At 44.2% G+C, this 17,386-nt stretch overlaps 1 protein-coding gene and 1 non-coding gene across 3 annotated transcripts; both read left to right on the top strand.

Annotated features, from left to right (window-relative positions):
• Window positions 1–10: 10 nt before the first annotated feature.
• On the top strand, window positions 11–17,082 carry RANBP1 (RAN binding protein 1). 2 transcript variants are annotated; one of them, XM_066603457.1, is made up of 6 exons: window positions 11–158; window positions 7,345–7,481; window positions 7,887–8,044; window positions 9,320–9,448; window positions 11,536–11,601; window positions 15,586–17,082. In XM_066603457.1, exons 1-6 carry the CDS (start codon window positions 144–146, stop codon window positions 15,708–15,710), a joined length of 630 nt encoding a protein of 209 aa, XP_066459554.1. In that variant the 5' UTR covers window positions 11–143; the 3' UTR covers window positions 15,711–17,082. The 2 variants fall into 2 exon arrangements, with proteins under 2 accessions (XP_066459554.1, XP_066459553.1); XM_066603456.1 differs by having other exon boundaries at window positions 15,583–17,082.
• Window positions 11,628–11,756, top strand: LOC136630993 (small nucleolar RNA SNORA77). Its single transcript, XR_010792994.1, has one exon. It is a non-coding gene; the product is annotated as a small nucleolar RNA SNORA77 (small nucleolar RNA).
• Window positions 17,083–17,386: the final 304 nt, after the last annotated feature.

The raw sequence follows: 17,386 nt of genomic DNA, 5'->3' as shown, positions 1-17,386 counted from the left end.
TATAAGTGCTGGAGGTTGCGGCGTGACGCACGCGTTTACGTGCTGCTAGTGGGAGGGAGAAAAAACAGCGCGAAACCGCGGACCCAGAGCGACATCCTGCAACCCCGAGCCGTGCCGCGTAATCCGCCTCCATCCTCCCCCTGATGGCCGACACCAAGGTAGATATGGCGGCTTCTGGAGGCTTCCACGGTGTAGTTGCCGACTGAGTTAAGAAGGAGAGCGGTGTGTTGTGTGCGGGGCCGCCGGCGAGTGTTGGGGCGGGGGCCGCAGCCAAACTTCTCGTCATGGCCGGGGGAACGCCGGGTGATGGGCAGGGATGACGGAAGGGCGGTGGCTCGTAGACTGGCGGTGGGTGTGCGGCGAGAGCCAGCAGGCGGGATAACGGCTCTACTCAACTTTCTACAGTCTCGCCTTCGTGTAGGCTATTGTCCGCTGTTATCAGGCTGCTCCTCACATCCCGCCAGGCTGCGGCTGCCGCCTCCCTGCATGCTGGACATTGGAGTGCTAACTGACATGTTGGCTCTGGTGTTCCCGAAGAAGGAGCCGCCAAGTGCAGGCCACATGGAAGCTGCCAGGGCATTGGCCAAGTGGGGTCAGCTGACCAGTGGAAGAAGGGCCCCATTGTCCCCTCCCTGCCGGCTGCACTGGTGCTTCACAGGGGGCCATGTGGACAACTGGGTGCAAACACTGACTGTCCATTCATCTGCTGGGACCTGCGGCCCGCTGCCTCCTACAGGGCACAAGTGTCCTGGAGGACTGCTGGCTGCCCAGAGGAGTTATGCTGGAGGCCTCTTCATCATCAGGCTCTACTGCAGCCATGAAAGCTGGCAGAGTGGTTCTGCCCAGCCACTATGGCCGCCTGCACACGGTGCGTCTGGATTCTCATAGCAGAATCTGGCCCTGACCGGGAGGGTGGCCCTGCTGACCTGTCTTCTTCGCCGGCGTTCACACGGGCCTGTCTTCTTCCAGCTCCTCTGCACTGTGCCTGGTCCGCATGGCTGGCCGTCAGACATGCTCAGTACATAATTTTTCCCATGGAAACCACGGCCGACCGTCTTCCATTGACTTCAATGAAAGCCATCCGTGCGAAAACCACAGGGAAATAGGGCATTCTGCGATAATTTTTTTTTCCTTCTGCGAGAGTAAACCAGAATTGGTTTCCGCTCGTGTGCATGAAGAAGAATCACTTTTCCATCGCAGCTAAGGAGGGTTATTGCTGCGGAGCCCAGAGGTGGTCACCCGCTCCAGATGCCGCAGCAATAATCCGTCTGTGTGCAGGAGGCTTCAAGTTGTCGCCTCTAGAATACTTTTGTGCTTGAGTATTATCACATGTTGCTGGCCAAGGCCTCATATGAACCCGTGTGGACCATCCGCGATTCAAGCTGCCCATAGGGAGACATGGGCGCCCGCAGCTTTAAAGGGGTTGTCCCGCGCCGAAACGGGGTTTTTTTTTTTCCAATAGCCCCCCCGTTCGGCGCGAGACAAACCCGATGCAGGGATAAAAAAACAAAAACGGGTAGTACTTACCCGAATCTCCGCGCTCCGGTGACGACTTACTTACCTTGTGAAGATGGCCGCCGGGATCTTCACCCTCGGTGGACCGCAGGTCTTCTGTGCGTTCCATTGCCGATTCCAGCCTCCTGATTGGCTGGAATCGGCACACGTGACGGGGCGGAGCTACGAGGAGCCGCTCTCTGGCACGAGCCGCCCCATTCAGAAGGGAGAAGACCGGACTGCGCAAGTGCGTCTAATCTAGCGATTAGACGCTGAAAATTAGACGGGTCCATGGAGACGGGGACGCTAGCAACGGAGCAGGTAAGTGAATAACTTCTGTATGGCTCATAATTAATGCACAATGTACATTACAAAGTGCATTAATATGGCCATACAGAAGTGTATACCCCCACTTTGTTTCGCGGGACAACCCCTTTAATTAAAGCATGCAGATTTGATTTGCATAAAACATCGCAGCATGTTCCATTCTGCTGCACTTCCTGCATGGACTGCTTCCATTGAAGTCAATGGAAGCTGTCCGATCCGCTGACGGGTAAGTAGAGAGCTTGCAGGGTCGGATTCAGCTGCGGGCTCCCGCATGCAGTATCTGATCCGCCCGTGGACATGAGGCCTTAGGGAAGGCTCACACCAACGTTATTTTATTGCCTATCATGCATGCAATATACACAGTGGGTGGAGTCAGTGAACGTACATTGATTTTCATTGACCCTTTCACACTTGTGTATATTCACTGCATGTAATGCGCTCACAGAAACCCCGCAGCATGTTCTATTTTACCATGTATTATGCGCAATAGTCTTACTATTCTCCATGGGTGCAAATGAGAACGCTCTACATCCTCAACTACATTGTGTATGTGCCGTGTTTTAGACACGTGTTGCTAGGAAACAATGGAAAGTTTAAAAAACACAAAACACGGAAGCGGGTGCAGGACGGCGTGGGTGAGCTACTGTCATGCCCAGGCGAACACAATCAGATCGTGGTGATCGCAGCTCCACATGTCGGTAAAACGCGGCATTTTACCGTACGCTCATGTGCCTGCCCATAGGCTCCTCTTACACAGAATGACTGCCGGGGGCCTAAGCACCTAACATTCATCCCGTAACTGCTGCTCTTCAGGCTGACAGAATAATCTTACACAGGTTCTGCCCACATGAACATCCCCACGGGGCCACACGGGGCAGGCTTTCTGCAGTGGAAATTCTACTATACAGGGTAAATGATGGCGACCAAATTGTGCTTCATGCACCTTAGATTTTGCAACTGCTGGTAAGAGGTTTCAGTCTTGTTGCCATTTGTGACCGGTTCTGCCATGTGAATGTGTTTCTGCTGCATTTAGCAAACCCATCTGCTACACGATTGGCCGGCCTGCCGAGAGCTGAAGGGGTGACCTCCGGTCCTGGGATTCGTCATCAGCCCCTGACCCTAAGGCCGGCTTCACACGAACGGGCCGGATTTGGCAGCCTGCAGCAAAATCCGCCCCTGTGGCCGGCTGACCGACGTGCGCGGGAACCTGTATTTATCTGTATTGCGGATAGTCTGGACCACTCTCCGTTAAACATGCGCTGTACAGATTTTTCTTTTTAAATCACTGTTTTTCCAGTGCCATCTGTCAATTGCGGAAGGGCCATGGGTCGGATGGCTTCCATTCACTTTCATGGAAGGAATATGCGCAAAAATATGCCCCCCGCGCGAACGAGCGGAAAACGCAATTGCTTTCTGCACGTGTAAGCAGACAAGCAAATTTTCTATTCTTGCTAAATGATGCAGAATGCTGCGGGTGACAATCACAGATTCTACAATCTAAATCCGGTCGTGTGCCGCTGGCATATGCTGCCCATCAGGAGATAAGGGGTGACGTGCGCTGGGTCCTGGGACTTCTCTGCATCAGCTGCCAAGATAAGCTAAGTGGTATGCCCATGGGCAGGGGAAGAAAGAGGAGCAGTTTGTCTATGCACGTGGGGAGGTGCAACTGTATTTAACTATATCGGGGGGCAGCGGTATGTAATGGGGTGACTATAATTAAAACATGCTGGGGGGTGTAGACTGAGTGTAACTATCCTGTGGGAGGAGGGGCACTATAATTCATTGATAACCAGGATGTAACTTATTTTATCATAATGGTGATGAAAAACCTAATTTTCCCATTTTAATGCAGTAAATGTATTACTTAAAATAATGAGTCCAATTTGAGGAGTAAGAGGTTTAGGCTCAGAGCATGTAAGTCAAGGGAGGACGAAGCCATGCTGTTTAACCCCTTAAAGGGGTTGTCTCGCGGCAGCAAGTGGGGTTAAGCACTTCTGTATGGCCATATTAATGCACTTTGTAATATACATCGTGCATTAAATATGAGCCATACAGAAGTTATTCACTTACCTGCTCCGTTGCTGGCGTCCCCGTCTCCATGGCTCCGTCTAATTTCGGTGTCTTCTTGCTTTTTTAGACGCGCTTGCGCAGATGGGTCTTCTCCCTTCGGCAGCAGCGGCGTTTTGGCTCCGCCCCCTTGTACGCGTCATCGCGTAGCTCCGCCCCGTCACATGTGCCGATTCCAGCCTCCTGATTGGCTGGAATCGGCACATGTGACGGGGCGGAGCTACGCGATGACGCGTACAAGGGGCGGAGCCCAGCCGAAGGGAGAAGACCCATCTGAGCAAGCACGTCTACAAAAGCAAGAAGACACCGAAATTAGACGGAGCCATGCAGACGGGGACGCCAGCAACGGAGCAGGTAAGTGAATAACTTCTGTATGGCTCATATTTAATGCACGATGTATATTACAAAGTGCATTAATATGGCCATACAGAAGTGTATACCCCCACTTGCTGCCGCGAGACAACCCCTTTAAATATGAGCCATACAGAAGTTATTCACTTACCTGCTCCGTTGCTAGCGTCCCCGTCTCCATGGATCCGTCTAATTCTGCTTTCTTCTGGCGTTTTTAGACGCGCTTGCGCAGAAGGGTCTTCTGGCTTCTCTTCAGTCCGGCACGAGCAACGTTCTGGCTCCGCCCCCTTCTACGCATCATTGCGTAGCTCCGCCCCGTCACGTGTGCCGATTCCAGCCAATCAGAAGGCTGGAATCTGCAATGGAACGCACAGAGCCCATGGTGTACCATGGGAGAAGACCCGCGGTGCACCATGGGAGAAAACAGCAGTGCATCCCTGGGAAAGGACCGGCGGCCATCTTTGGCAGAAGATTTTTTAAAGTTCATATTTCGTCGGATCGGTGAGTAGCAAGCGGCTTAAAAACCGCTTTACTTTGCTATTTTATGCCAGGGGGGTGACAGGGGGAATGGGGTAAGGTAAAATTTTGAGGTTTGCCGCAAGACAACCCCTTTAAGGGCCACCCCCTTTTTTCCATATTTTTTTTCCTCCCCCTTTTTAAAAAATCATAACTTTTATTTATCGACGTAGCTGCTGAGGGCTTGTTTTTTGCAGGATGCGTTGCATTTTTCGATGGTGCCATATAATGAAAAATAAAAAATGAAAATTCGTAGTGGAGTGAAATAGAAAAAAAAACAATTCTGCCTCTTTGGCTACATCTTGTTTCTACTTGTGTACACACTGCAACAAAAATGACAGGATACCTTTATTCTATGGTCAATATGATTACTACTATACCAAATTTACATTTATTTTTTTGCTGTGCTAGTTTTATCTGAATTTCAAGGATATTTAAATTTTTAATTGCTTTCTGGCGCCATCTTTTGACAGTTTTCCACTATAACTTTAAAAAAAAAATTTCGTCGACTTAGTTCTGCGGTCTATTTTATGTAGGACGTCCTGTAGTTCTGGAGTACATACTTTTGATCACTTTTCAAAACATTATTTCTTGGAGACGACGTTCATCATGTGGCTTAAATAATGCGTTACTATGATAAATCAGACTTTTACGGATGCAGTGATACCAAATATATTTTTGCTTTATTACTTAGACACCTTTATTATTATAGCAAAGGTTTTTTTTTTTTAAGACATTTATTACTTTTAATTAGTAAAATTTTATTAATCTTTTACTTTTTTTAGCCCCCAGAAAGGATAACTTGCAATGCTTTGATCTCTCCTGCAGTATGATATAATGCCATAGCATTACATCGTACTGTGATCAGGCAGGCATTCTATCAAGCCATCCCACGGGCATGGCTTGATAGGCATTCTGCCATTACAGCCCTGGGGCTTTTCAGAAGGCCCCCAGCTGCCATGACACCCTCACGGCTTACTGTAATCGCAACGCGGGAGTGCTGTACGGGACCTGGAACATCGGACGGGAGATTTAAATGCCACTGTCAGGACTGACAGACATATAAAGGGGTAACAGCTCCGATAAGCTGCATGGCTTATAGGAGCTGTTGCTAACGGATGTCGTCTGTAAGAAACAGCTGGCGCCTTTGTTGTATGGAGGGAGATCGCCGCATGATAACACTTAATACATAGCCCGATGCTGGACGTAACCTTACGTTCCTGTGCCGTCAAGGGGTTAATAAGCTGGAGCTGAAGCATTACTGAGGAGGGCATTCAGCACTGAGAGATGATGATCAAGTGAATGGAGAATAACGGGAAAGAGGAAATCACTGCTGTCAGGAATAGAGAGAGCCATTTTCACAGTGAACTCCCAGTGCACAGAGATGGTACGAGTGAATGCACAGTGAACTGGAGGATATATGCCAGTATATGCTCCTAGAGCACCAGTAATGTTTAAAAACCAGCATTTATTAGAATGTCTGGCTAAAAACAGGATTGCAGATCAGAGAGAAAGTCCGTGTGGACATTCTATCAGTGCTGAAAACTAAATGGAGCTCATCAGACAGGTGTTCTGCTTTACCACCCCTTTATTATTGCAAAATATAATACTATTATCAACATTAAGCCGCCTTCTACCCTACAATACCAAAAAACAAAACCTGATATTACTCCGGACAGATTAGTGACATTAATACGTTTTCCCCTGTTTTCTGTTGTCTCAGCCCGGGTGCGTCTTGTAGTCCAAAAAATACGGTAATTAAAAATCCACCTATCGAATATAAAAAAAGTGAAATGAATTATTTTTTTTAATTTTTTTAAACAATGGGTAAACATTTATTGAATAAGTCCCAAAGCATTACATTGACACACATTTGGTATTGTCACTATAGATTTTAAGCTCAAAAATGGCAGAGGACGTTCAGATAAATGTATATTTAGTGGCTCTCTAAACCCTTAAAGCTGCGCTGCACTGATGGCTTTTGTTACCAGCTGAGATTTTGTTGACAGAGCACTGGTTCAGCACAATTCCATCACAACCTTCCCCCCTCTTCCCCTTCAAGAACCAACACAGATGGCTCATGTGAATGTGCCTATGACCTGCTTAAAAACCCCTATAGTTGTGCAAGGTTGCAATGAATAGATAATTGCGTAGTGCAGTAGATGGGGTCTTATTCAAAATATATATATATATTGTATAATAAACTGCATTTAGCTTTTTCTTAGTGATCTAGTTTCTTGCTGAGCTGGATCTGATGGTTGCTATTGTGTCCAACAGGAGCTGTCGGGCTCCTGAATGGCACATTTGGAGGTGTCACAAGACAACCGCTATTCTGGGTCTCCTTTATAGCGACCTCTGGGGACGTTTACTGCAGTAACTATTAGAAAATAATTCATTAAACAGCTGAATCATATTTTTAAAAGTTGACTGCAGTGATATTTGGTATATATGGAAATGCCCTTTAATAAATGTTGTGCTTCTGTTTGTCAGAACACTTGTATCAGTTATTTCTGTAGCTATAGCCTTTCTATATTTGTAAAGATTTTTCTTCTGACTTTATATCTAATTGTCAGTTTTCTGTCATTTCAGGAGCCCCAAGAGGAGCATGAGACCTCTGTGGAGAACACAGAAGAAACCAATCACGATCCTCATTTTGAACCCATTGTTTCATTGCCAGAGCAAGAGATTAAGACACTCGAAGAAGATGAAGAAGAGTTATTTAAAATGTATGTTTAATTGGAGGCTGCTCATAAGTTCATGCATAATTAATTGCTTTGGTCAGCTTTATGCCCAAATGTGGACCAAGGTAGTTTTCTTTGCATTTACCCAACGTATCTGCTGCTCGTATTGCGTTGTCTTTTTTTCCCCAACACGAAGGGCATTCCTGTCCCCCCACCCAGACAGTGTCTTGTTGGAAACTAATAATTGCAGGAAGAGATTCCAGTTGTGGACTGACCTCTAACTAGTAGTCGGTCTAAATATTTGTCTTTATTCCCCTTTGGGAATGCATACAGGAACTGCTGCAGCATCGGTTTCATTGTCATTTGCACTGTAAAAGACCAGTTTATGTATTTCTGTTATCTGTCACTTTATCAGAGTAGAGACGGTGAAATAAATGCATTTTTCTGCAGGAGAGCCAAGCTGTTTCGATTTGCTTCTGAAAATGACCCTCCAGAGTGGAAAGAACGAGGCACTGGTGATGTTAAACTGCTCAAACACAGGGAGAAGGGAACAATCCGCCTCTTGATGAGGAGAGATAAGACACTGAAAATCTGTGCTAATCACTATGGTAAGCGATGGAGATGGCTGTCATTAAAATAGCTTTAAGTCTTCATTTTGTGTTCCATTATTCAGTACATGAAGAACAAAGTCCTTTAGACTACTTGACTTGATTTTGCTGTAGATTTTCAACCTTTTCTTAACAATAGTTGCAATGTGCAGCAAAACCAGAATAAAATCTGACAGCAAGGTATTAGATCATTGGGTTTTGTGAAACCCTTTTCATGCTTAAGGGCTAAAGGACAACCCTTTTATAGGAGGATGGACAGTTTGACCTTATTTTTTTTAGCTTTCTGTTTCCCATTACTCATAACTTCTTTTTATGGGCTTTCAGGACATTTCTATTGATGACCTATTGTCAGAGTATGTCAGTAGTTGATCGGCTGCTTGAGACACTGGGCCCGACAGCTGTTCGGGGGCCCACTGTCAGCGCCAAAACACTATGGAACGGAATAAGATATCTTTGAACACTGTAGTGGCCAAAGCTGGTAATTACAGGTGTAGCTATAATAATTTTAATGGTATCTGTGCCTGCAATTACCAGCACTGACCACTACACAGTGATCGGAGTTATCTACTTCCTCTGTGTACACTGTTTTGTTGCCGACAGTGGGCACACAAACAGCTGATCATCCAGAGGCCTAAGAAATGGGCTTTAGCTGATCAACTATTGATGACCTAATCGGAGGATAGGTTATCAAAAAATAGCCTGGAATAGCCCTTTAAAGAGTAGCTGCACTTTTAGTTAACTTTTGACACGTTATAGAGACGTGTTTAAAGTATTGATCAGTGTGACTTCTGCTGCTGAGACCCACGCTGACTGCTTGAAAAGGAAGGGCTGCAGCACTCATCTGAGAACTGTGCTCCCTCGGCTGTCTTCTCTGCTTTTTGGTTCCTTCCAGAAGCCGAAGACTACTTTATAGAGGATGTATGGTGCTTTCTATAGAAAAGAATAGAGATGAGCGAACGTGCTCGGCCACGCCCCTTTTTCGCCCGAATACCGCGATTTCCGAGTACTTCCGTACTCGGGCGAAAAAATTCGGGGGGCGCCGTGGCGGCACGGGGGGTAGCAGTGGGGAGTGGGGGGGAGAGGGAGAGAGAGGGCTCCCCCCTGTTCCCCGCTGCTACCCCCCGCACCGCCACGCCTCTCCCCGCCCCCCGAATCTTTTCACCCGAGTACTGAAGTACTCGAAAATGGCGGTACTCGGGTGCGTAAGTACTCGAAACGAGTACGCTCGCTCATCTCTAGAAAAGAAGTAAAATTAAAACTTTTTTGGTTTTCCAGTGACGCCATTAATGGAACTGAAACCCAATGCAGGGAGTGACAGAGCATGGGTCTGGAATACATATGCGGATTATGCAGATGAAGCACCAAAACCTGAATTACTGGCCATTCGGTTTTTAAATGCAGAGAGTGAGTATTTTATATTGTATATGGATAAGAACGAAAGTTTGTGAAAACAAGAGGACGACCTGTCCTGTTCACATGTCAGTCAGGCCAGCTTATATAGCTTTGCAGCTATGGCCCCGCTGACTCTGGACTCAGTCTTTTGTATATACTGTCCCGGTTCTCTTCTACGGACTCTTAGATTCTGCTTCTTGCACTGTGAATGTTAAGTGGACTTCATTATCAGTGAATGGTGGGGAATGCCCATTCACAGTGCTGGGAGCAGACTCTAAGAACACAAGAAACAGGTAAGTATAAGCAAAAAAATATACATATATTTTTTGAGGCAGCGGGACTGTGACTGCAAAGCCATTCAATTAGAGCTGCTGCACTGAGCAACTGTCTTAATGGTGACCTTAGATAATACAAATTTTATAAATTGATGTACTGTTGTGGTTTGAGATGTCGTTAGGTTTCTGGGTTGCATTTTCTCATTCTGCAGCATGCCTTATTAAATGCTGTAGCCTGTTTGCTAGGCATTGCCACTTCTGCACTAGTTTTTATGTAATGGTGTGTTAATGTTAGATTATGGGGGTACAAGCAATCACTTTACTATAAAAAGGTTACAGCTGATAGAAACAATTGACACGGTGAAAGCTTTTCTCTTCTAAAGAAGTGTTTGATAATGTGGCTCTTGAAACAAATTTATAGCAATTCACACATACAAGTTAACTGATTTGTTAAGCCTAGCACATGCACCTACCTCTATTATGGTTCCTTGTAGGAGAAATACTGTTTGTAATGCGAGTTATATTCTGCTTCTTACAAAAAACCCTTACATTTTAAATGTCCTACTACTGTGGTCATGTGTAGAGATGAGTGAATATACTCGCTAAGGCACATTACTCAAGCGAGTAGTGCCTTAGCCGAGTATCTCCCCCGCTCTTCTCTACAAATTCGGGCGAGAGCGGGGAGGAACGGAGGGGAGATCCCTCTCTCCCACTCTACCCCTTGCTCCCCGCCGCAACTCACCTGTCACCGGCGCTGGCCCCCGAAACTTTAGAGACGAGCGGGGAGATACTCGGCTAAGGCACTACTCGCTCAAGTAATGTGCATTTGCGAATATGCTCGCTCATCTCTAGTTATGTGCCATTCAAGTGAAGGCTGCACTAGTCTTTGTGCACACATGACTGCAGCAGGGACCAGACTGGCTTCAGATAACTTAGACTGGGTTCACACAGAGCAGAATTGCCGCAGAAATTCCGTGCAAATCCTCCACACTGAAATTCCGCCTGCATTTTTAAAACTGCGACTAAGCAAAGTGGACGAAATTTGTAAAAATCGTGTTCACACGCTTTGGGCAAGCTGCGCAGAAACTGGCATGCAGCGCAGAATTCAAATCTGCGCCATGTGAGTTTTGGCACAGTTCTTGCTGCGGGTTCTCTTCTCTCTCTGGGGATAGGCGGAATACACGCTGAAAACCGGGGCGCCGGTTTTGAAGCAGGCTTACCGCTGCGGAAATCTTGCGGAATTTCCGTGTGAACTTGCTGTGGACATTCAGCGAGATTTACGTCCTGTGTGAACCCAGCCTTAAGTACAAGTTTTGCAGATGTTGGGAGACGGGAGAAATGACCTTTTGAATGGAGGTATTGAAGCCATAAAAATTGACCCAGAATTTGCTGTCAAATGCTGGCTAGTGTTTTTGTGTGTAGTACTGTGCAGAGAGCTGCACTGTTGTACAGGCAAAAAATCAGATTTCTGCAGACTATCCCTTCTATTAATTGATTGAATCTCCCAGTAGATCCCAACAAATCTGAAAGTGATCTGACTGCTATGCTCAATTTCCCCTTCAGTTGCAATGTATCTTTTGTCTGTGTAGTAACTGCTGAGTGCTCTCATTAGTCTACTTATGCTTCAGCAGACCTTGCTTTATGTCTTTATATACTCCGAGCATCATACATAATGTAATAATGGTCTTGCTACACAAACGGCTAGCAGGTATATCTGCTAGAGGGGTGACGATATGCTAAAGATTTTCACACATGACTTCAGTTCTAGCCATTGCTATGTTTCATCACTGCGGCTTTTGTATTGGCTCTTTTCTTTAAAAACAGATGCCCAGAAGTTTAAGGCAAAATTTGAAGAATGTAGAAATGAAGTAAAAGAGAAAGCAACTAAAGGTAAAAAGTTTTATAATTCCTTTGCTGCAGGCTCACTCTGTGCTCAACTGCAAAACTCCAGTTTCAGTGCTTTTTCGGTCTGCTATATAAACACCATGATCATATGTGCACTTTCTCTATTGTAGAAAAGTTGTGTTTGATGATGGGATATTAATCGAATGGCAATGCCTGAGTGTTATTGGTCTCAGGCAGTTTCCAGTGGACATTGGTATGTCCTTCTGCAACTTGACAGTAAGGGACACTCAGCATGGTGACCCTTGTGAAAAACATACTTTTTTAATACTCTATGGCCAGCTTCAAGCTGGCTATACATATGTCATCCAAGCCCACAGATTTTGTGGCATCATCCAACAATCTCAGGTGAAGGTGGAGGTTGGGAAAGTATTCAAACTATCTTGAGAGCAGATGTTGAGGAAGAGAGGGGATGGGCGTTAAGAGTGGCCTAAAAAATTCAACTTTCAACTACAAAGCAAGACATCCTCTAATTTTTTTCTTTTTAACAAACCATTATTTTGGGCAGAGTTTCCGGTTCTTATTTCTGACAAGGTTGTGCTCAAAGACCATGAATTTGTAGATTTTCACCAAAAATTATCATCATTTTCTGATGTGTAGGTTATATGTATTTATTTCAGGACCTATTCCATTGAGTTTAGCATCAACAAAAATCTGTACTGCGTATGTCTGACGGCGAAGTCCGACAGACCATCCACAGTACAGAAAGGAGAAAAAGCTGGTAGGAGCGAACACCGCTGCCGCCAGGGCCAGATTATCTGCGATATCTGACCAATCCATGTGCATGCAGCCTTATAGGGATATGTGAACTGGAACTTCTGACAAATCTAAAACAGTTGCCGATAATTAAACAGGTGCTTCAATAAGAACCACGAACATCTAAGAGTAAAAGAAGTCTGTTAGAAATGCTTTTCATGCAGCAGTTGATGAGCTACTGATTAACTGGTCAAAGGCTGGTATCCCAACAATTTTGAAGACACTCGATTGAAAAGTTGGAAAGATTGCATGATACCTGGCTGCTGCTCAAGAAGAATTAAGGAAGGAAATCAGGCTCAGAAAACTAGAGCTAGAATTTGCTGAACAGTTGAATCAACTGTTTGATATTGCATATGCTGACACAGTCAAAATGGAACAGGACAAGTAATTCCTCAACAATCAGCGTACTGACAGACAAATAATCCTGACAACTGAAGATAACAGCTGGCTGAAAAAAACCAAAGGTCGGGATGGAGGTGACAAAAAGGAAGAAAGAAAGCGCAAGGCATCACATCTTTCAGCTTCCAAGGATTAGACCTTGGCCAGTCTGATTGTGAATTTGGTGATCTTGATGACAAAATGGATTCTGATATGGACTACAGGCCTGTCAAAGTCAAATGAAGTGCAAGACCAGGTATAGCGGGTAAAGAGAATCTCTCGATCAGTTGTGTATATAATGGTCGCGTGACAAGGGCCCTCGATTGCAACAAAACATCTGATCGTGAAGCTGTGCGACTGATTCCTATTGTTGCTCTTGGTCATGATCTAAATGCACTTCGTATTTCATGTAGGACAATTCAATAAGCAAGGACAAGTGCAAGGCATGAACGCTCAATGGCAATGAAGGATAATTTTGAACTAACTTGCCCATTAGTAGTTCACTGGGATGGAAAAATGCTCCCAGAAATTTTTGGTTGAGGCTCTGTTGACAGGCTGCCAGTTCTACTTTCAGGTGATAGGATGGACAAACTGTTGGGAGTGCCAAAGGTGAGCTCTGGAACTGGTGAAAATGAAGCAAATGCCGTTAACAAACTGTTGGAAGAATGGCGGCTGACTGAGGAAGTTCAAGCTATGTGTTTCGATACAATCTCCGTAAACGCTGGCAGAATAAACGGAGTATGTGTTGGTCTTGAAAACAGGCTTGGTTGTGAACTTATTGGTTAGCCTGCTGTCATCCATGTAATGGAGGTAATCTTGTCAAGTTTTCGCCATATGTTGTGCACCTTCAAACTCCTCTTTAAACAGTTCAAAGCTTGTTGGAATGACATTGCCAGAGAGCATTTTGCAGGATTGCAGGCGACACCTGAAACTTCCGGTTTCTCAGATACAACTGCAATATTCCTGAGCAAAGAGCGCCCACAAGGACAAGTCAGAAACGATTACACGGAGCTCATTGAATTATTGTTTTGGGACACCCATCGAATGCAATCCACTGGAGGGCTCCAGGACCCATATATTCTGCTCGCTGAATGGCAAAGTTAAATCTGAAAATATCAAATAAAATAGAAGTATTAAAAAAAAAAGAAAAAAATTAATTTAGGCCATGAAAATACACCTCAAGAAGCAGCACAAGTTGAGCACTTTGTGCAGTTTGGTGCTCTGATTTACACTAAGTATTGGGCAGGTGTTCCCCATGCAACTGAAGCTCCAGCCAGTGATTTACAGCTATGGATTGATCCTGACATTACAGCCACAAGAAAGGTCCTAGAAAATCTCTGGTATCTTTCAGATGAGCTAATTGGATTAGCTCTGTTCTCAGATCAGATCTGTGTCAGCAGCCGAAAAGACAAGAATTGTACAGTGAATGGCCCGTAAACCTGGCGGATAGTAAGTGTGCGGAGATTCGTCAACTCTGATGAAACCGAACATAAGTTTAGGAGACTTTGCAACTCCCAGAACAGTGAACCACCTTTGTCACTAACATTGATGCTTGTTATTTCAGCACCACAAGAGTGGCCTGCAAGTGAACAGCATCAATATGGCCAATCACAACTGAATTCACTGCGTGTTGTGATTGGCACCGCCGAGCAAGCAGTGAAGCTTTTTGAAGAATTCAACACACTTCTTACTAATACATAGTATGTAAGGCCGAATGAAGACAATGTCCATCTAGTTCAGCCTGTTTATCCTCCTAAGTTGATCCAGAGGAAGGCAAAAAAAAAAACAAGAGGCAGAAGCCAATTAGCCCTTTTGGGGGAAAAAATTCCTTCCCGACTCCCTAATGGCAATCGGACAATCCCTGGATCAACCTCTAATAGTTCCTATCTGTCTGTATAACCAGATCTACAACCAAAAATTTATATCCTGTAATATCCTTCCCCTCTAGAAAAACATCAAGTCCCTTTTTAAACTCCTCTATGGATTTTGTCATCACCACATCCTCATGCAGAGTTCCCTAGTAAAAAAAACTGTTGCTTCAAGTCGTGGAAGCAAATCGCAAGGCTGTTCCAACACATTACTAAGAAGTGTGCTGTCCAGACTTTAAGCTCTAATTGACAAGTATTTGTGTCGTAATTTTAACTATTCATATATTTTGAAGTATTTTTGTTGAAACAGCACAACTGTGTAGATTGTCAGGACTAATACTAGTGCATGACAAATGCATTTGTCAATGTTTTGAAATATATTGGTTGTTTTGCAAAAGCAAATTGTTAATAATTCTGTAGCTTGTGTAATTGGAAATCTTGCGCATAAGCTCCATTTCTCATCAGTTTTGAGCACCATCTTGCAGTTGGAATTTAAAGCTAAAACTTTACCCTAACGCTATTAGCAGATGTAACAAATTGGGAAGGTGTCTTGCTGTATAGCTGCCACTATATTTTTTGCCATATCTCTATGGGCCACGCTATTGTACAGTGACTCTGACTGCCATGCATGCCAACAGTGACATAACGCACGCTCCAGATCCTTAAGTGCCCCACAGGAGATGTCAGTTGGGAACCAGCACATGTATGTGATGACATTTTTGATGTGGGCAGCCACCAGAGTTGCTGCGCGTTCGCCGGATTACTAGTGCTGCACAGGGGGTAGAGGATTTTAAAAGGTGTCTCGAAACGCACTCATAAAAATTAACTGACTTTCTAGATATTTTTTTTGTGATGTGTTTCCTGTTCTATCGACTTTAAACCTTTTTGAGTCTTTCTCTTGCTTTAAGATAACCCTACTTGATGGTGTTTATGTGACATTTTTTTTCTTACCCCCCCTCCCCACCAGCAGATGTGACCAAAAATGATAGTGCTGATAAAGTGGCTGAGAAATTAGAAGAACTCACTGTAAAGGAGGAAAACAAGGTTCAAGACAAAGAGGATGCCAAGCAAGAAAAAACGGAAGAGAAGCAATAAGTCAGCTAGAGCCTTGTTCTTTTATTTTTTACAAGGGACTTATAACTAAGGAAAACGAACTGAGTTTAAACATTCAGGTTGTTTTGTTTTTTTTTCTAAGCTTTTGTCTTTCAGATGACTTCTTCAGAAACAATTCCATTCCCCAGTCATGAAAATGTACTGTGTTCACTTTCTTTTTCCATAGTGGAAACACTTATTTATAGTCATCCAAAGTAACAAAACCAATTTGACAATGTACTGGAATTTATAATGGTTATATCTTGGCTAGGAATGTTCATGGGTGTGATCCTTTGCAGGTGGACATTCAAAAGTCCAAAATCACATTTCCTTAGAGGTGTTTCATTGGAAAGAATTTAATGGGTTATTTTTTGTGCTGACCCTGCTAGGATGACTGTTTAATTGAATAAATTTGAACTGAGAATGAATAAATCTGGCGAGTTTTCATAAATGTCATTTTATTCTGGATAAAACTAACTCTTCAGTCTCTGCACAACTTTGCTTTTGAGGATTTTACGTTGGTATTAGATTTACTAGACCCCCAAAGAATGCTTTGTCTTTTACCAGAAATCCGTTGTCTTCCCTGTGACGGACTGATGTGTGAACTGTACCTTGGAAACGCCATCTTTTCTGTTACATTCTGAGTAGGTAATGTTGTTTTAGAATGGCTAGATTTGCATTTTTTTTTGAGGTCTCTGCGCCTCAGTTATAGCACGGTTGCTGCTTTTACATGGCAGTATAATTTGGGACATTAGAGTGGTTGTTGCCTCAAATGTTTCGATATAGCTGCTATCTGCTATGAGAAGGATAAAACTTCAGTCACTTGTAAAGCCTTGTGATGAACATGTTTCTTTAGTTGCCCGTTAATTTTTGTGCCAAAAGCCTCCTGTCCTTTGTTCTGATTGCAAGCACCCTTCGTGCCAGGATGAGAATCTGAAACCCCTCATGTTAGTCACTTGTTGATGAACCATTGGCAGTGCAGAACACTTACTGAAAAGAAATGACTCCAGGAGCGACGACTCCTGCTCATTAGTGAGCTGTGTGCTGTGCCTTTAAGGATCCTGCCATGAGCATTAGTAATAGCAGCTGAAGGCTTTAATATTGCTTTATATCTATGAAAGTGCTTTGCAGTTCAGATGTTGCATAACGTATAGAAAGCATGCAGTGACTTCCGAATGTTGTTGGCCTATATGAAGCACCATATGCAGAAGACTGATGAATTACACTTCTACGCAAGGACACATATGGACAGTTTCTTTATTTCAGAATGAGCTAAATGCACTAAATATGTAATTTAAACATCACTTTGATTTTAGAGAAGTTATTTCCTCAGTCCTAATAGTCTCGCTGAAATAAAAGCCATGTATACCCACTGTTTAATAGATGTATTTCTTGACTGCGCATGTCAGAAAATCATTGCAGCTACATATCAATACAGATTATTGAACAAATATCACAAGATTTGATACGGTATCCTAATTTTCACACTTGAAACCTGTTACCAGAACAGGTGAAATTTATGTAATTCACCTATTGTAGTTTCCTTAATCTTCCAAGGTTCACCCTGAGTAAACCCCATTTACACACAGTTGATCGCTCAAAATTCATCAGAAACTTGACCGTTTTGAGCGATCATTTTGCATTAGCTACTAATGGGCTAATCAGCCCATTAGTAACTA

This window comes from Eleutherodactylus coqui, chromosome 5 (assembly GCF_035609145.1).
Source record: "Eleutherodactylus coqui strain aEleCoq1 chromosome 5, aEleCoq1.hap1, whole genome shotgun sequence".
Classification (NCBI taxonomy): domain Eukaryota; kingdom Metazoa; phylum Chordata; class Amphibia; order Anura; family Eleutherodactylidae; genus Eleutherodactylus; species Eleutherodactylus coqui.
The sequence above is the reverse complement of the archived record's forward strand: the minus strand, read 5'-3'. Positions and strand labels throughout refer to the sequence as shown.